Genomic DNA, 20029 nt, shown 5'->3' with positions numbered 1-20029 from the left:
AAATGGTGAAACCCCATCTCTACTAAAGATACAAAAAAAATTAGCTGGGCATGGTGGTGCGTGCCTATAATCCCAGCTACTCAGGAGGCTGAGGCAGGAGAATTGCCTGAACCCAGGAGGCAGAGGTTGCGGTGAGCTGAGATCGCGCCATTGCACTCCAGTCTGCGTAACAAGAGCAAAACTCCGTCTCAAAAAAAAAGAAGGTAAAAATGGTCTGGTGATAGTGGTTGCTAAACTTTATTTGAAACTTTTAATTATTGGAAGTATTTTCAGGGTTCTTAAATGTATTTGTGGGCTGGGCATGGTGGTTCAAAAGCCTGTAATCCAAGCACTTTGGGAGGCCCAGGCGGGTGGATCATGAGGTCAGGAGTTTGAGGCCAACCAGCCTGGCCAATATGGTGAAACCCTGTCTCTACTAAAAATACAAACAATGATCTGTGCCTATAGTCCCATCTACTCGGGAGGCTGAGGCAGAAGAATTGCTTGAATGTGGGAGGCGGAGGTTGCAGTTAGCCAAGATTGCACTGCACTCCATCCTGGGCGACAGAGTAAGACTCTGTCTAAAAAAAAAAATGTATTTGCAAAGAGACAACTACAAATAAAGGAACTTGGCTGGGCCTGATGGATCACTCCAATAATCCCAGCACTTTGGCCAAGGTGGGAGGATCACTTCAGACCACGAGTTGGAAACCAACCTGGGTTACATGGCAAAACCTCATCTTTACAAAGTTAAAGAAAAAAAATAGCTAGATGTGGTGGCACATGTATGTAGTCCTAGCTACTTGGGAGGCTGAGGCGAATGGATCACTTGAGTCTAGCTGTTGGAGGCTACAGCAAGTTATTGTGCCGTTACACTCCGGCCCGGGTGACAGAGTGAGACCCCGTCTCCAAAAAAAAAAGAAAAACAACTGAGTTGGAGTATACTTTCAACTATTATAAAAACAGAAATACTGGCAAGGCACTGTGGCTCGTGCCTGTAATCCCAGCACTTTGGGAGGCTGAGGCAGGCAGATCACAAGATCAGGAGTTCAAGACCAGCCTAGCCAATATGTTGAAATCTCATCTCTACTAAAATACAAAAAAATTAGCTGGGTGTAGTGTCATGTGCCTATATTCCCAGCAACTCAGAAGTCTGAGGCAGGAGAATCGTTTGAACCTGGGAGGTGGAGGTTGCAGTGAGCTGAGATCGTGCCACTGGCTCCAGCCTGGGCAACAGAGCAAGACTCTATCTCAAAAACAAACAAGCAAACAAACAAACAGAAATACTGGCCAGGCATGGTGGCTCACACCTGTAATCTCAGCACTTTGGGAGGCCAAGGTGGGTGGATCACCTGAGGTCAAGAGTTCAAGACCAGTCTGGCCAACATGGTGAAACCCTGTCTCTACTAAAAATGAAAAAATTAGCCAGTTGTGGTGGCACATGCCTGTAATCCTAGGTACTTGGGAAATTGATGCAGGAGAATCACTTGAACAGGGAGGCAGAGGTTGCAGTGAGCCAAGACTGAGCTACTGCACTCCAGCCTGGACGACAGAATAAGACTCCATCTCAAAAAAAAAAGAAAAGAAAAGAAATAGGCCAGGCACAGTGGCTCACGCCTGTAATCCCAGCACTTTGGGAGGCCAAGACGGGTAGATCACTTGAGGCTGGGAGTTCAAGACCAGCCTAACAACATAGTAAAACCCTGTCTTTACTAAAAATACAGAAAGTACCTGGGTGTGATGGCAGGCACCTGTAATTCCAGCTATTCAGGAGGCTGAGGCATGAGAATTGCCTGAACCCAGGAGGCAGAGGTTACAGTGAGCCAAGATCACATCACTGCATAGCCTGGGTAATGGAGCAAGACTCCATCTCAAAAAAAAACTAAATAGAAATAAGTTATGGTAGAATGAACAATGCTAGAAATTGTTGTATGTTAGAAGTTTTGTTTTAAAATAGAGAATACTTTCATTCTCTATGTAAATTATCCAAATTCTAATATGAAAGACAAATCTCTTTTATATGACAATGATTTTACTCTAAATTGAGCATTTCAGATCTGAAAATCTGAAATTTCAAAACTCTAAACTTTTTGAGCACTGACATGACACTCAACAGAAATACTCATTGAAGCATTTTGGATTTTGGATTTTTGGATTTGGTGTGTCAACTTTATAATGCAAGTATTCCCAAATCTGAAAAAATCTAAAATCAGAAACACTTCTGGTCCCAAGCATTTCAGAAAAAAGATACACAAACTGTATGTACAACAAGTATTCAGACAGAATAGGCAATATAGCCATTTGTGAAGGCTGCAGGTCAATCTACAAGTTTAATCTGGAAGTTAAGTAGTGGCCATGCTCTAAAAATTGACCAAAATTGTTTAAAGCTGAAACATTGGTGTAAACAAATGCTAAGAGCTCAGGCTCTGAGTCAGATACGGGTTTTAGTCCTGATTCCAGTTCTTACTAGCTGTGGGATTTGGGGCAAGTTACTAAACATTCTCTGTCTTGGTATACGGTTCTATAAATTGAGAAAACTGTTGTGAATACTACATTGGATAATGATTATTAGCACAGTTAACATAGAGTCTGGCCCACATTAACTGCTCCAAAAATTTTCACTAATATTACTTAAGCTGTTCTTCCTTGGTTTGGCACAGGTGCTTTGAAAATCTGTTGAAGTAATTAAACTATGCTTTTTTTCCTGTTTCTCAGACCCTAAGCAAACCCACAAATGGCATATTTTGCTATCACTTTCCAGATACTAATTTAAAAACCATTTTATTTTCAAATCATGGCCCGGCAGGCTGTTTGAATCTCCTAGTTCTGTATCAAAATCACCTGGTAGATTTGTTTTAAAACATAGATTGCTGGGCCCTTCATCCAGCGTTTTTCATTCAGTGAGTTTGGGGTTGGGGCTTAAGAATTTGCAGATACAAGTTCCCAGATGATGCTGTTGGTTGGGGATGAGGTCACTTTTCAACAACTTCTGCCCTAGGCCTAGGAGAAAGAATAAGCTTCCTTGACCTGTAGCTCTGTCGTTATAGTAGAGCTGTGTTCAGATGCAAACACATTCTAAGAATCTTTCAGTACTCCTGTTTCATGTTTAACATCTGGCCTAATATCGTTCTGCTAGGAAGTTAGATGGAAACTCATGTGGATTCATAGAGTAAATCTCTCAGTCTTTAAGTAGTCAAAAGTTTTTTGATTTCTTTTTTTGAGGCGGAGTTTCGCTCTTGTTACCCAGGCTGGAATGCAATGGTGCGATCTCGGCTCACCGCAATTTCCGCCTCCTGGGTTCAGGCAATTCTGCCTCAGCCTCCTGAGTAGCTGGGATTCCAGGCATGCACCGCCATGCCCAGCTAATTTTTTTTTGTATTTTTAGTAAAGACAGAGTTTCACCATGTTGACCAGGATGGTCTCGATCTCTTGATCTTGTGATCCACCCGCCTCAGCCTCCCAAAGTGCTGGGATTATAGGCGTGAGCCACCGCACCCAGCCAAAAGTTTAAAAGTTTTAAGTGGGAACGATCCAAGATGGCCGATCGATAACAGCTCGGGATTGCAGCTCTCAGTCAAAACACAGAGAACTAGAGGACGCCACACTATCAGACAAATTCTGGTCGCTCATGGAGCAGAAGATCCCCAGTGGAGGAACCACACGGGTCGCCAGCGCGACTCTTGTGGCCGGCACAGTGGTTTTGCCAGCACCTCGGCGTGGCAGCTCTCGGAGCAGAGTAAACAGGGCTGGCTCCCCTTCTGACCGAGGCTTGGAGGGCCCACACGGGCCGCCAGCGCGACTCTTGTGGCCAGCGCAGCGGCTTTGCCGGCACCTCAGCGCGGCAGCTCTCGGAGCAGAGTAAACAGGGCCGGCTCCCCTTCTGACCGAGGTTTGGAGGACCCACACGGGTCCCCAGCATGACTCCTGAGACTGGCGCAGCGGCTGTGACAGCACCTCAGCGCGGCAGCTCTCAGCACAGAGTAAACGAGACTGGTTCCCCTTCAGACCGAGGTTTGGAGCCTGGGGAAGGGAGAGTCGCCCATTACGGACACAAGAAGGAAGCCAGACAGGAGAATCCTGGGCAGAAAAGCACCATCAGTCTTAACGCCGCCGTTCTGGCCCTGGGAACTAACAACTTGGACGTCCAATCAAGAGACCTAATCTGAAAGTTGGTAATTTCAAAGACGACAGGAGGATAAATTTACAATGATGGGAAGAAACCAGCGTAAAAAGGCTGAGAATACTCAAAATCAGAACGCCTCTCCCTCTAAAGATAATCACAGTTCCACATCAACAATGGCACAAGGCTTGATGGAGAACGAGCGCATCCCAATGACAGAATCACACTTCAAGGAATGGATAATAAGAAACTTCTATGAGTTAAAAGAACATGTTGTAGCCCAACCTAAAGAAACTAGGAACTTTGAAAAAAGGTTTGATGAAATCCTATTGAGAATAGACAACTTAGAGAAGAATATAAGTGAATTAATGGAACTGAAGAATACAATACAGGAACTCCGAGAAGTATGCACAGGTTTAAACACTCGAATTGTTCAAGCAGAAGAAAAGATAACAGAGGTCAAAGTCCAACTTAATGAAAGAAAACAAGACAAGATTAGAGATAAAAGGATAAAAAGGAATGAACAAAGTCTCCAAGAAATGTGGGACTATGTGAAAAGACCAAATTTACGTTTGATAGATGTACCTGAATGCGACGGAGAGAATGAATCCAAGCTGGAAAATACCCTTCAGGATATTATTCAGGAAAATTTTCCTGAACTAGCAAAGCAGGTCAATATTCAACCCCAGGTAATACAGAGAACACCACAAAGATATTCCTCAAGAAGAGCAACCCCAAGGCACATAATCGTTAGATTCACCAGGGTTGAAACGAAGGAAAAAATACTAAGGGCAGCCAGAGAGAAAGGTCAGGTTACCCACAAAGGCAAGCCTGTCAGACTTACAGCAGATCTCTCAGCAGAAACTCTACAAGCCAGAAGAGAGTGGGGGCCAATATTCAACATCCTCAAAGAACAGAACCTTCAGCCCAGAATTTCATATCCAGCCAAACTAAGCTTCACAACTGAAGGAAAAATAAAATCTTTTATGAACAAGCAAGTACTCAGAGATTTTATTACCACGAGGCCTGCTTTACAAGAGCTTCTGAAAGAAGCATTACACATAGAAAGAAACAACCAGTATTAGCCTTACTAAAAATATACCAAAAAGTAAAGAGCACCAACTAAAGAAGAATTTTCATCAATGAATGGATCAAACAGCCAGTTAACATCAAATGGCAATAACCCTAAATTTAAATCGACTAATCCCCCAATCAAAAGACACAGCCAAAACCCAACGGCATGTTACATCCAGACCTGTTTCACATGCAAGGATACACAAAGACTCAAAACAAAGGAATGGAGAAAGATTTACCAACCAAATGGAGAGCAAAAATAAATAAATAAAAAGCAGGAGTTGCAATTCTCGTAGCGGATAAAATAGATTTTAAAGCAACAAAGATATAGTGGTAAAAGGATCCATGCAACAACAAGAGCTAACGATCCTAACACCCAGATACATAGAGACTTAGATTCAATGAGACAGAAAATTAATAAGGATATCAAGTACTCGAACTCAGATCCGGAACAAGTAAACTTAATAAATATTTATAGAGCTCTCCACTTCAAATACATAAAATATACATTCTTGTCAATACCACATCACACCTACTCATAGGTTTAAATGAAACATTGGCCATTATTAATACCCATTGTTTTTTCAGAATAAAGCAATATTTCTGTTCCCCCTCCCTCTCTCTCTTCCTCTTTCTTTCTCTCCTTTACTCATTTTTTTTTTTTCTTTCCTTCTCTCAAAAAAAGAAATCAACTTGTAAACCTCTAGATCCAGGTCGGCAATGTTCTCTCATTGCTTGAATTCCTTCCTTCCCTTCCCTCCCTCCCTCCCTCCCCCCTCCCCCCCTTCCTCCCTTCCTTCCTTCATCCCTTCCTGCCTTCCTCCCTTCCTCCTTCCCTCCCTAAAAAAAAAAAAAAAAAAGTTTTAATAAAGTACTCAAACATAGTAAATCTTAGGGATAATAAGCATTTTAAATATTACTTGTCCTATCACTAATACTGTCAGGCAAAATCCAGTGAAACAACTTGTTCAGAACCATGTGTAGAAGCAGCTGCCTACGTGGTGTGATTTTGAGAACACCACAAAAGACTTCCTGTTCCCAAATATCTCTTCTCACTGTGAATAATGCCAACAATTATTATACCATTTCTAGCTTTTTAATTCCACAATTAGCAGAATGGTTTAAAATACAGATAACCCTGCTAAAAATAATCCTTTGAATTTATTAAATTGACTCTGTAATCCAATGTATCTATAAAGCAGTGTTTTGTTTATATACGTCTCCCATTCCTCCCACACACAAATCAGTTTTATCCGCTTAATTATTTTGTAAGTAGAGAGTGTGGATGAAAGCATGCTTTCACTTTTGCCTTTGTGTGGCTGGGAGGTAGAGTTGGGAATTAGAGAGAGCTAGAGGAAGACAGGAAAAGTATGGGGGAAAACCGAAAACCACTGAGGGCCATAAATGAGGAGGGTTGCTTAGAGGGGGGATTCAGAAAGGGGAGACAGAAAGCAAAGCTTTTGTCTCATTGTTAGTTGTGGTGTTTTGTTTTGTTGTTTTTTGGATGGCACAATTACAGCTCAGTGCAGCCTTGACCTCCCAGGCTTAAGCAATCCTCCCACCTCCAAGTAGGACCACAGGCACACACCACCACCACACCTGACATACTTTATTTTGTTTTATTTTACTTTTGAGACAGAGTTTTGCTCTTGTTGCCCAGGCTGGAGTGCAATGGCCTAATCTCAGCTCACTGCAACCTCTGCCTCCCGGGTTCAAGTGATTCTCCTGTCTCAGTCTCCCCAAGTAGCTGGAATTACAGGTGTCCGCCACCATGCCCGGCTAGTTTTTGTATTTTTAGTAGAGACAGAGTTTCACCCTGTTGGCCAGGCTGATCTCAAACTCCTGACCTCATGATCTGCCCATCTTGGTCTCCCAAAGTGCTGGGATTACAGGAATGAGCCACTGTGCCTGGCCTAATTTTCTTTTATATTTTTGTAGAGACAGGGTCTCACTGCATTATCCAGACTGGTCTCAAACTCCTTGGCCTCCCAAAGTGCTGAGATTACAGGTGTGAGCCACTGTGCCCTGCTTCAGTCCTTTTTAATTACTGGAATTGTGTTTGTTTATCAGAAGTTTTAAATTTGTACCTTTTTTTCCCTAGGCATATTAACAGTGTATTTAAGTTCTTGAAATTTGCCTTGCCTTTCCAGTAGTTTCTTAGAAATGGCTGGTAAATATTCCCACTACTTCCCCAAAGGGCAACTAGAAGTTTGCATGTCTAGGCTTGAAACCTTGCATTGAGTCTTCTAAGCTGTTGGCCAGGGCTGACATGACAGAGCCTGAATAAGGAGTTCTCCATGGCTGCTTGCAAAAGCACAGGTTATCACTTTACCCAAGGCTTGAACAGTGAACTGAACTATCATAAGCAGTACCTAAGAAAATGTATTAATTTAAATTAATTTGGCTTACTAATATATTTTTAAAATTTTAAGCTGAAATTTGCAACATCTTGCCTTCATAACAGACTTATTTGGGCTGAGTGTGGTGGTTCATGCCTGTAATCCTAGCACTTTGGGAGGCTAAAACGGGCAGACCACTTGAGGCCAGGAGTTGGAGACCAGCCTGGCCAATATGGCAAAACCCTATGTCTACTAAGAATATAAAAATTAGCCAGGTGTGACAGTACATGACTGTAGTCCTAGCTACTCAGGATGCTGAGGTACGAGAATCATTTGAGCCCAGAGGCAGAGGTTGCAGTGAGCATAGATAGTACCACTGTACTCCAGCCTAGGTAGCAGAACAAGACTCAGTTTCAAAAAAAAGGGACTTATTTGTATGTAATTGTTAGTACTATAATTCTGAAAAAGATTGTAAAACCTTCTGCTCTCTACAGGGTGAAAGGTTGAGCCATGCAGTAGGCTGTGCTTTTGCAGCCTGTTTAGAGCGCAAGCAGAAGCGGGAGAAGGAATGTGGAGTGACTGCTACTTTTGATGCTAGTCGGACCACTTTTACAAGAGAAGGATCGTTCCGTGTCACAACAGCCACTGAACAAGCAGAAAGAGAGGAGATCATGAAACAAATGCAAGATGCCAAGAAAGGTACAATCTGTTCTACAGTGTCTATTTATGGAATGCAGTTTTTCCCAACAAGGTATTATTTTGAAGCTATCAGGGATAAGTTTTCTCATAATCAAAGAGAACCCTTAGCTATATAAGACCTTAATAACAAAGCTGAAAATCTTAAAAACTGCTTCCTGTAGAGTGGCTGGTTTAATGGCTTCAACAATGTTTACTCCGTTATCGTAAGCTATCTGAGGAATCAGAATGCAATTGAAGAAGTTGCAGAGACATATCTTACACCCTTCCTGCCATCCTGAAATACATTTTTAATTCTGATGCATCTGATCTCTATGAGAAGCAAATGAATCAAGTACCTGCATCTTAGGACGGAAGGAAGCACAGGCCCCAGGGCTTCAGCCTGCAAAGGATTCACAGACTATGATGCTAGCAGAATAGTTTAACAGTAGTACTGTTTGTATTAGATTATTGCTGTTTTTTAAGTGCTTTCTAGTCTCAAAAGTCTATAGATTTCGACAGATAAGCCTATAACTCTTTTTCCCATAGCCCCGTTAATTTAGTGTGTGATTTTATAGATTGTAAGCTTTATTTAGGTACACATGGCATCACAGCAGAAATGCCCGTACAAACATTCAAGTTAGTCAGCAGTCTGTAAATTTGGGTTGGGTATATTTTAGAACTAAATGATAGGGCTTGAAAATATTTTTGCATTTTTTTTTTTTTTTTAGGTGGAACTTTTTTTTTTTTAATTGCATTTTAGGTTTTGGGGTACATGTGCAGAACATGCAAGATAGCTGCATAGGTACACACATGGATTTTTACATTCTTGTATACAACTAGGGTTAAAAGCAACAAGAAAAGCCCAAACAATTCAGGTTAACTAATAGACATTAATATAATTTTGAGGCCAGGGATCACACCTGTAATCCCAACACTTTAGGAGGCTGAGAAGGGAGGATCACTCGAGGCCAGGAGTTTGTGACCAGACTAGGCAACATAGACCCTGTCCCAAAAAAATTTGTTTTAATTACCCATATTTGGTGGTTCACTCCTGTAATCCTAGCTGCTTGGGAAGCTGAGGCTAACAGGTTGCTGGAGCCCAGGAGTACTAGGTTACAGTGTGTTGTAATCATGCCACTGCACTCCTCCAGCCTGGGTAACGGCAAAATCATGTCTCTTGAAAAAAATTATATATATATATATTTTTAAATATTACAAATATATTAAATATATATTTATTATATAAGATGCTGTGTGTGTGTGTGTGTGTGTGTGTGTGTGTATTTGATAATTTTTTAACTCTATCCTTTTAGTTCTATACCACCCATTTTCTTTGGTATTTTGGTTTGGTGTTTTTTTTTTTTTTTTGAGATGGATTCTAGTTCTGTTGCCAAGCTGGAGTGCAGTGGCACAATCTTGGCTCACAAACTTGGCTTACTGCACCCTCCACTTCCCGGGTTCAAGCAATTCTCCTGCCTCAACCTCTTGAGTAGCTGGGATTACAGGTGCATGCCACCACACCTGGCTAATGTTTGTATTTTTAGTAGAGACGGGCTTTTGCCACATTGGCCAGGCTGGTCTCAAACTTCTGACCTCAGGTGATCCGCCTGCCTTGGCCTCCCAAAGAGCTGGGCATGGTGGCGAGTGCCTGTAATCCCAGCTACTCAGGAGGCTGAGGCAGGAGAATTGCCTGAAACCCAGGAGGCAGTTGTGGTGAGCCGAGATCACGCCATTGCACTCCAGCCTGGGTAACAAGAGCAAAACTCTGTCTCAAAAAAAAAAAAATGAAATGAAATTATTGATTATGATTTTTTTCCCATTTCTTGTAAATATCTGCACCAGGAAGCCAAAGGGGAGGGGGGAATCATGCTATCTGTCCTAGAAAATGTAACCTATATTGCTGTTACTTAATATGCTTTAGTGATCTTCAGACTCTTCACTAATTAAGCATGTTCTTTAATACCACTAAATAATATTCATTGTTATGCACAGCAACTACAAAGAGATTGAGTCCCAAGATCTATAAAGGACTGTGAGAGTGAGTCAGTGGTAGATATTTGTCACAATCAGAATGGGGCTCAAATGGTACCTACAGTCTTATATTTAATCAAATTTAATCCAATTCAAAATTTTACTACTGCATGCTTTTATTCAAGTGAACCACAAATGTTTGATTTAAAGACTGCTTTAAGCCAGGCATGGTTGCTTATGCCTGTAATCCCAGCACTTTGGGAGGCCGAGGCAGGCGGATCATCTGAGATCAGGGTTTCATGACCAGCCTAGCCAACATGAAACCTTGTGAAACCTTGTGTCTGTTAAAAATACGAAATTAGGTGGCCCTGGTGGCACATGCCTATAATCTCAGCTACTTGGGAGTCTGAGGCAGGAGAATCACTTGAACCCAAGAGGCAGAGGTTGCAATGAGCCAAGATTGCGCCATTGCACTCCAGCCTGGGCAAAAAGAGTGAAACTCCATCTCAAAGAAAAAATAAATAAATAAGACTGCTTTATATGACATTCTTTGACACCTAATCAAAGATATATGTATGTTAAACTTACGCTTCTTTAGACCTTTCTTATGCTGCAGTTCCCAAAGTTCTCCTCCCCTAATAGATAAACATTGAAGATCATGAATCTCATTCTTTAAAAGACCACATAATAGGAATTCATAGGAACTGGGTTTTTAAGATCTTGCTCAGTCTTACTTTATAAATCACTGAATGAGAATAAAAGATCTAACGTCTGTGTCTTAGTAGATATGCTGTGTGACATGTTGTAGGTTACTAAGCCTTTTATCTGTCTGAAAAATAGATCTGAACCCTACTTCTAACTTACCTTTTAAGGGACATTGGGAAGAAAATGGGTAAAAGGACATAGAGGGCTTTCGAATTTGTCAGCTCTGTAAACTCAATTTATTTAAAGACATTGCTAAGGTCTTCGTTCTCTTTATTTTCTTGAGCTGAAACAGATAAAATAGTCATTGGTTCATCAGTGGCCCCTGGCAACACTGCCCCATCCCCATCCTCTCCCACCTCTCCTACTTCTGATGCCACGGCCTCTCTGGAGATGAACAATCCTCATGCCATCCCACGCCGGCATGCTCCGATTGAACAGCTTGCTCGCCAAGGCTCTTTCCGAGGATTTCCTGCTCTTAGCCAGAAGATGTCACCCTTTAAACGCCAACTATCCCTACGCATCAATGAGTTGCCTTCCACTATGCAGAGGAAGACTGATTTCCCCATTAAAAACACAGGTAATGTAGCATCTACCTGACTTACTGGGTACTGTAGCACTGAAGCATTATCATCACTACTCCTATTAAACTAGCCATTCTTCTTTCCCTGAGGTTGGTTGATGGTTGTATCTTTTGTCATTTCCCATTGCGGTAAAGCTAAGGTCCATGGAGGAGGATGTGAAACAGTAATTTATCTTCAGCAAACAGGCAGCAGAACCATGTGGAATTCCTAGCCTAAGCCACAAGATTGTGGTTTGTCCCGATGTAAGTGCACTCCTTACCTCTCAGCCAACCTGCTTCCAAACATCAAGGGTCTCAAGTTTCCATTCTTATTCTGCCATTTGGGACCCAACAGGGAATTAATTAAAGAGGGCTTAGAAACACATAGCATTATCAGCAGAAGAAATGGATATGTGCTCATTGTCCTTCTAGCTGGTTGGCTCCATAGGGAGGAAACTCTAGACAGGTCTCTCATGTACATCTAAGATCTATTGTTCATCATAGACAGTGGACTTGTTCACAAATATTCATTACCTTTCAGAACCATCCCACAGGCCTTTGTGTGGCCTCTGTACAGCTATGCCAGCCCCTATAGGTCTATCCTCATCATAAAATCTGTGGCTAAAGTATTAGATCTGGTTAGTGCTTTTGTTGGGCTCTATTTTACCTCCTTCTGAGACATGCCAAGTCATTGCTATAACAGAATATGAGGAAACTCTGTCTCAATAGGCCATTCCTGCTGATGGTATAAAAGTATAGAGAGTTGAGTTCATCTGACAGATGAAACTAGGCCTAAAGAATAATTGGACTAGATGACTACAGAGGGTCTTTTCAGCCTCAATTGAGGTACCTCATTTAAGTCTCCTTCTGGGGCAGACAAGAAATAAAAACTTATTCTCTTTACAGATGAGCAAACAGATCTTTAGCTCACATAATTAGCTTCCTCACTGATACAAAAGTATCCTAGAGTCAGTATTAAGAATAAAGGCCCTAGAGCCCTACACCTCTGCTCACTTTTTCTTATTAACATAGATCGTATGCTTAGTACTGAAGACTTTGAAGAAAAATGAGATTGATGAGATTGTCATAGTTTGTTACAGAGAAAAACAGTAAGCATCCACTAGTGCCCCAGACTTTTTAACCCATTTTTCTGACAGAAGTACTAAAGGCTCCAGAGCCTAATTCAGATCACAGCCTTGAAAACACGTTGGAAGGCATATAGGTTGCAGATGTCTTCTAGAAAGATCTGGCTAGCTGAACATCTTGGCACAAACAGGACAGTTTCCCAACAGTGTTAGAAGAAGAAGAGATAGCTGGGTGCAGTGGCTCATGCCTACAATCCCAGCATTTTGGGAGGCTGGGGCGGGTGGATCACGAGGTCAGGAGATCAAGACCATCCTGGCCTACATGGTGAAACCCCGTCTCTACTAAAAATACAAAAAATTATCCAGGTGTGGTGGCGCACACCTGTAGTCCCAGCTACTCGAGAGGCTGAGGCATAAGAATCACTTGAACCCAGGAGGCGGAGGTTGGTTGCAGTGAGCTGAGATGGTGCCACTGCACTCCAGCCTGGGCGTCAGAGTGAGACTGTCTCAAAAAAAAGAGGAAATGAAGTAAGTGATTTGGGGATTTGTAAGGGAGGAAGATGTACGTTAGTACATTAGTTGTTGACATTTTATACTTTCCCATCTGAAAACCCAATGAAATTTTGGTAAATGTTTTGAGGCTGCTTTTGCAGCCCCACCAGTTAATTGAGCCTTTTCTTCCATAAACAAGAGATACAGCATAAAATGCAAACTTGCGTCTTACTATTTCAGGATTATTCAGTTTTTCTGTCTGAAGCCATTTTCTGTTTGCTTTGCAGTGCCAGAGGTAGAAGGGGAGGCAGAGAGCATCAGCTCCCTGTGCTCACAGATCACCAATGCCTTCAGCACACCTGAGGACCCCTTCTCATCTGCTCCCATGACCAAACCAGTGACAGTGGTGGCACCACAATCTCCTACCTTCCAAGGTTGGTGCCCTCTGACCTGCTCAGCTGTTCTCTTTACAAGCAGTACTTTTAGTACACTGCTCACTAACTGTAAGTTGGCATCCTGAGCTTCCCAATAGCTGGTCAGACCCATTAACTTCTCTATTTGATGTCTTAGATTCATAAATTTCTCTATTTGACTATGTCTTTGTGCTTTGTTTCCCTTCCTGTTTTCTAAGATGTCTGTGTTTGTCATTTTGCATGTGCCCATCTTTCACCCCATTCTATAAGGAATATCTATATAGTCCCAACTTACTGCTTTATTTGCCACTTGACTGTTAAGGATGAACATACCCAGCCAGTTGTCCAGAAGCAGTAGTCATCAGAATTGGTTCAAAGGTTATGCTTTCTTTAGTGCAGTGGTTCTCAACCAGGGGCAAAATTTGTCATTCACTGTCTGGAGACATTTTGGGCCTTTACAAGTTGGGGGTTAGGAGGGTTGTTACTGGCATCTGGTTAGAGGCTAAGAATGCCACTAAACATCCTTCACTATAGAGGACAGTACCCACAACAAAAGATTATCCAGCCCAAAATGTCAGTGGTGCCAAAGTTGAGAAGCCCTGGACTCACCTAGTCTCTACTCTGTCAGAAAGGCTCATAAAGAAAAAGGCACTCCTTTGAGCCCTTTAGTTCATCTTCTATAACAAATGTCTTAAAATTTACCTTTGTGGCATTGAAGAGTTACAAGTTGTTTTCAGAGATACTGACTAAATAGTGGATATTGACTCGGAGGCCAGCAAAGAGTTTATGTAACTTAAATTATAGACTTCTAGAATTTGAGCTGCTGTAATTGCTGTTTCTCCATTTCTTTTGAAAGAGAACTCAGAGAAAGTTTTACTCTGGAGACAGTACAATGCTTCTACTGGAAGAACTACATGGTTTTCCTCCAAGGGCCTTTTTTTTTTTAATAAACCTTCATAGTCGTGTGTCAAATGGCTTTTCATGTCATCTAACAAACATTTATAATACCAATAATAATAGACACAATTTATTGAGCACTTACACATTGCTTGCCACATTTTAGTAGGGATTCATGCATTATCTCATTTAATCCCCACAACAACCCTGTGAGGTAGGTGTTACAGATGAATAAAAAAAAAAAAGGCTCAGAGAGGATAAGTAAATTGCCCAAATCGTACAGCGAGGATTTACACTCAGATCTTCCTGAATATGGTACCCATTACGTTCTGCTGATTCTGCCTGTCTATAAGGCACTAAGTGTACAAAATTGAATAGACTATTTCAGTTTCCCTTCCCTGCCTTTTAAGGGCTCCCAGTTTCTAGGTGAAAAAAAATTTTTTTTGCCACCAAAAAAGCAAAGGCAAAAAGTCTTTTAGACAGTCCCTAGGTAAATAGTACCAACAGCATAAGCATGGCTGTCCAGTCCTAAAAAAGAAATGATTATATTGTAGGTCAGGGGAAGGTGCTTGTCTACACCTACTAAATGTTATTAAGAATTGGGCTAAGGAGTAGAAACTAATCTATATATCTGGAATAAAAGGAACAAGGGTTAGCAGATTTTAATAAAGGGAAATAAGGAAAGAATAATAGGTGCTTTGTGATATTATGAACATCACAGAGGGGAAAAATCTTTGTAAAAAAAAAAAAAAAAATGTTCTGTGAGTTACCAGGAGAGCTTAAAAAAAAAAAAAAAACCCTGCAAAAAAGAGTTGACGTTATTTCTATAGCAAATTACAAATGGGATAATACCAGACTCATGGGGTTTTTGAGAGAATTAAATGAGATGATGCATATAAAATATTAGCATAATACCTAGCACATAATGATGAAACATTATATATACACATTTTAACTTCTGAAGTGGAAACAAGGAGTATTTTTTTTTTTTTTTTTTTTTTGAGACAGAGTCTTGCTCTGTTGCCCAGGCTGGAATGCAGTGGTGTAATCTTGACTCATCACAACCTCCACCTCCCGGGTTCAAGCGATTTTCCTGCCTCAGCCTCCCTAGTAGCAAGATTACGTAGTGCATGCCACCACGCCCAGCTAATTTTTGTAGTAGAGACAGTAATTTTTGTAGGTTTTGCCATGTTGGCCAGGCTGGTCTCCAACTCCTAACCTCGAGTGATCTATCTGCCTCAGCCTCTCATAGTGCTGGGATTATAGGCATGAGCCACCATGCCTAGCCTATTTTTAACCCATTATTATTGATGACATAATTTGGCCTTTTGGAAAAAGAAGAGGGAAATGCTATACCTACTTCATTATGCCAAACCCTAATCTACATCTAGAATTTTTTTTTTCTGCTACTCCTAAGACAAAGCAGCTCTGTTCACCTTAATTTGAAATTGTTTTTGTAGGCTTGAACAGTGATTTGACTTTATATAACCATTTAAAAATTACAACCTCTAATTCCCCTTTTTGCCTAATGGTATGTACATCCAGTGCAAGATATCAGGGTTATCCCATGGTTAACTCTTCTCTCTTAACCATTCCACCAGCATTGTGCATTCACCTGACTTGACCCAGCTCCAAGGGGTCACTTGTACACCCTGCATGAATTAACTTCATTGATGTTGTCTGCTCCCATTGTAGCTAATGGCACTGACTCAGCCTTCCATGTGCTTGCTGCTAAGCCAGCCCATACTGCTCTAGCACCCGTAGCAATGCCTGTGCGTGAAACCAACCCTTGGGCCCATGCCCCTGATGCTGCTAACAAGGAAATTGCAGCCACATGTTCGGGTAAGGTGGCCACAGATGGTGTTGAGGATTCTGGGATCAGATAAGTGCCCCTGGTTCTAAAAATCAGCCATTTAGCTGAGTGGGAACTAAGGAGGATTCCTTTCAGGAAAAGTATGTTCCCTCCTGGAAACAAGCTCCTTATATAAGAAAGGATGGTGAAGGAGAACAAAAGAGATCAGACTGATAATTGTTAGGACTATGGAACCCAGCCACTTAAAGAGGTTTTATAAAATACAGATTCCAGGGCCCCACCTCAGAATCCATCACCAGATTTGGTGATGTGCAGACATGCCTGTAGAAAGAGGGGTCCCTGGCTGGACGCAGTGGCTCACAACTTTGGGAGGCCGAGGCAGGCAGAACACAAGGTCAAGAGTTCGAGACTAGCTGCCAACACAGTGAAAGTCCGTCTCTACTAAGAATACAAAAATTAGCTGGATGTGGTGGCGGGCACCTGTAATCCCACCTACTTAGGAGGCAGAGGCAGAAGAATTGCTTGAAACCAGGAGACGGAGGTTGCAGTAAGCCAAGATCACGTCACTGCACTCCAGCCTGGGTGATGAGATAGACTCCATCTCAAAAAAAAAAAAGTAGGGGTCTTGGCTGCTACAATAGGAGGCCTACAAAAGAGTGCTACAAAAAGCACTTTACTGTTGCTTTTTTGTACTTTATAGTTTTTCTATAGTGAACATCTGTTAATTATAAAACCAAAAAGATTGTTTTTGTGTATGGTTTTTGTGTGCAGTTCACCAGAAAGACAACCTATTTCTGGAAGCCAGGCAGGGGCCAGCAAGATACGGCCAAGTCACTGGTTATTTTCTTTTTGCTCTGTTAGAGCAGAAGATGAATTGCCTTGGACCCTTTAGAGGATGTGCAAGCTAGTTTTGTTTATTTTTCCCAAGACAGAGTCTTGCTCTGTCACCAGGCTGGAGTGCAGTGGCATGATCTCGGCCCACTGCAACCTCCATGTCCCAGGTTCAAGCAATTCTGCCTCAGCCTCCTGAGTATCTGGGACTTTGTATTTTTAGTAGAGACAGCTTTCACCATGTCGGCCAGGATGATCTTGACCTTGTGATCTGCACGCCTTGGCCTCCCAAAGTGCTGGGATTACAGGTCTGAGCCATCATGCCTGGCTTTTTTTTTTTTTTTTTTTTTTTTTTTTTCAAATAGAGTTCTCACTGTGTTCCCCAGGACAGAGTGCAGTGGCACTGTCATAGGTCACTGCAGTCTTGAACTCTTGGGCTCAAGCAGTCCTTCTGCCTCAGCCTCACAAGTAGCTGGGATTACATGTGGGAGCCAGCTAGTTTCTGTATTGCGGATGAGCCATAGCAACAGGAAGGGATTTCTGACATCAGTCAGCTGCCTTGGTTTAATGCATTTGAGCTATATCTAGACAGTGCTTCAGTCTGGCTGACACAGCAGCATGGTCTGACAGATTTTCTTCATCCTACCACAAAATTTCAGTTGGTAATAGTTTTTCCTCCCACCTACCAAACCACAAAATGTCCTACTGGGGACATGTTGCACATGTAAGGATCATTCAAATAACCAAGACTATAAGATAAAGAAAGGCACCCCTAACTGATTCTTTTGTCTCTCATCTTGTTGGTTCCAGGGACTGAGTGGGGTCAATCTTCTGGTGCTGCCTCTCCAGGTCTCTTCCAGGCTGGTCATAGACGTACTCCCTCTGAGGCCGACCGATGGTTAGAAGAGGTGTCTAAGAGTGTCCGGGCTCAGCAGCCCCAGGCCTCAGCTGCTCCTCTGCAGCCAGTTCTCCAGCCTCCTCCACCCACTGCCATCTCCCAGCCAGCACCGCCTTTCCAAGGGAATGCATTCCTCACCTCTCAACCTGTGCCAGTGGGTGTGGTCCCAGCTCTGCAGCCGGCCTTTGTCCCTGCCCAGTCCTATCCTGTGGCCAATGGAATGCCCTATCCAGCCCCTAATGTGCCTGTGGTGGGTATCACTCCCTCCCAGATGGTAGCCAACGTATTTGGCACTGCAAGTCATCCTCAGGCTGCCCACCCCCATCAGTCACCCAGCCTGGTCAAGCAGCAGACATTCCCTCACTATGAAGCAAGCAGTGCTACCAGTCCCTTCTTTAAGCCTCCTGCTCAGCACCTCAACGGTTCTGCAGCTTTCAATGGTGTAGACGATGGCAGGTTGGCCTCAGGAGACAAGCATCCAGAGGTTCCTATAAGCACCTGCCCAGTGGATCCTTTTGAAGCCCAGTGGGCTGCATTAGAAAACAAGTCCAAGCAGCGTACTAATCCCTCCCCTACCAACCCTTTCTCCAGTGACTTACAGAAGACATTTGAAATTGAACTTTAAGCAATCCCTAGGGCTCTGTATCTTGTCTATACATACAGGGAGCAGTGGGTGGAGGTCAAAGGAGCAAAACACACTGTCTCCTGATTAGTACTCTTTTCACTAATCCCAAAGGTCCCTAGGAACAAGTCTAGGCCTAGAGTACTGAGGTGTGATTTTGAAAGACGTGGGAAAAACCATTCCTAGAGAGAAGCTGCCTTGCAGTTAGGCTAAAGAAAAAGTCAAGGAAATGTTGCTGTCTGTACGCCCTCTTCCCTCACCCCTTACAAATCTCTAGCAACAGAGAGGCAAAAGTATCTGAATAAGAATCTATATTCAAAGCACATTTACTGAAGTATAAAACCCAACAGGAAGCAAAGCAATCTCCCTTTTTCAGGCCATTCACCTGCCTCCTGTCAGTAATGGCCTGTATTAGAGATCAAGAACAGAGTGGTCTGTGCTCAGGCTAGGGAAGAGAGAGGGAGGCTATGCTGCCAGAATTCCCGGGAGGACATATCAGCAACTGCCCAGCAGAGCTATATTATTTTGGGGGAGTAGTTGAGCTTCCATTTTGAGTAACAAAATAAATATTATAAATATATATCAAAAGCCAAAATCTTTATTTTTATGCATTTAGAATATTTTAAATAGTTCTCAGATATTAAAAAGTTGTATGAGTTGTAAGTAATCTTGCCAAAGGTAAAGGGGTTAGTTGTAAGAAATTGTACATAAGATTGATTTATCATTGATGCCTACTGAAGTAAAAAGAGGAACGGCTGGAAGCTGCAGAGAGGATTCCTAGCTTGTTTGCTGTCATTCATTGTAAGTAGCACATTGCAACAACAATCATGCTCATGACCAATACAGTCACTAGATTGTAGTTTTTTTAAATAAAGGAAAAGCAGTATTGTCCTGGTTTTAAACCTATGATGGAATTCTAATGTCATTATTTTAATGTACTCAATCTAAATATGCTCTATAGAGAATATATATTATCCTTATATTGCTGCAATTTCCTTATGTTAATCCTTTAACACTAAGGTAACAATGACATAATCACACCATAGAAGGGAACACAGGTTACCATATTGGTTTGTAATGTGGGTTTTGTTTTATCCTTTAAATTTTGTTCCCATGAGTTTTGTGGGGATGGGGATTCTGGTTTTATTAGCTTTGTGTATGTCTTCTTCCCCCTAAACCCCCTTTTGGTGAGAACATCCCTTGGACAGTTGCAGCCACTTGACCTCGGATAACAATAAGAGATCTCATCTCATTTTTACTTTTGAACATTGGCCTTACAATCAAATGTAAGTTATATATATATATATATATATATATTTGTACTGATGAGAATTTATAATCTGCTTTAACAATAATAAATGTTCGTGGTAGAAGCTTTTGCCCATGAAGGGCTGTTCTTTCCCCTTTATTAGTAAATGAATTTACTTTTAGTTCTTTTGGTCTTTCTCTATTCTGCTGCTGCAAATCCCTAATTTAATGACTAGAAAAACACCCTTAAGATTCATATTTTCATTCATACTTTAAGCTTGAGTTAATACTAGTGTTTCTCTAAA

The 20029-nt window shown here is 41.9% G+C and overlaps 1 protein-coding gene across 44 annotated transcripts in view; it reads left to right on the top strand.

The window, feature by feature from the left end:
* NUMB (NUMB endocytic adaptor protein) overlaps positions 1 to 19849 on the top strand; it is a 177330-nt gene extending 157481 nt beyond the window's left edge. For 18 of the 44 annotated variants that reach the window (XM_078335346.1, XM_078335344.1, XM_009006299.5 and 15 more), the window contains 5 exons: positions 8007 to 8211; positions 11150 to 11443; positions 13290 to 13436; positions 16008 to 16154; positions 17767 to 19849. In XM_078335346.1, coding sequence (XP_078191472.1) covers positions 8007 to 8211; positions 11150 to 11443; positions 13290 to 13436; positions 16008 to 16154; positions 17767 to 18479 — 1506 coding nt within the window. In that variant the 3' untranslated portion in view covers positions 18480 to 19849. The remainder of the gene's footprint in view (positions 1 to 8006; positions 8212 to 11149; positions 11444 to 13289; positions 13437 to 16007; positions 16155 to 17766) is intronic. The other 26 variants (XM_078335355.1, XM_035260957.3, XM_035260956.3 and 23 more) reach the window with 3 other exon arrangements.
* The last annotated feature ends 180 nt before the right edge of the window (positions 19850 to 20029 follow it).

This window comes from Callithrix jacchus, chromosome 8, assembly GCF_049354715.1.
Source record: "Callithrix jacchus isolate 240 chromosome 8, calJac240_pri, whole genome shotgun sequence".
NCBI classification, from domain to species: domain Eukaryota; kingdom Metazoa; phylum Chordata; class Mammalia; order Primates; family Cebidae; genus Callithrix; species Callithrix jacchus.
Note: the sequence above shows the minus strand (reverse complement) of the source record. Positions and strands in the feature narration are given on the sequence as shown.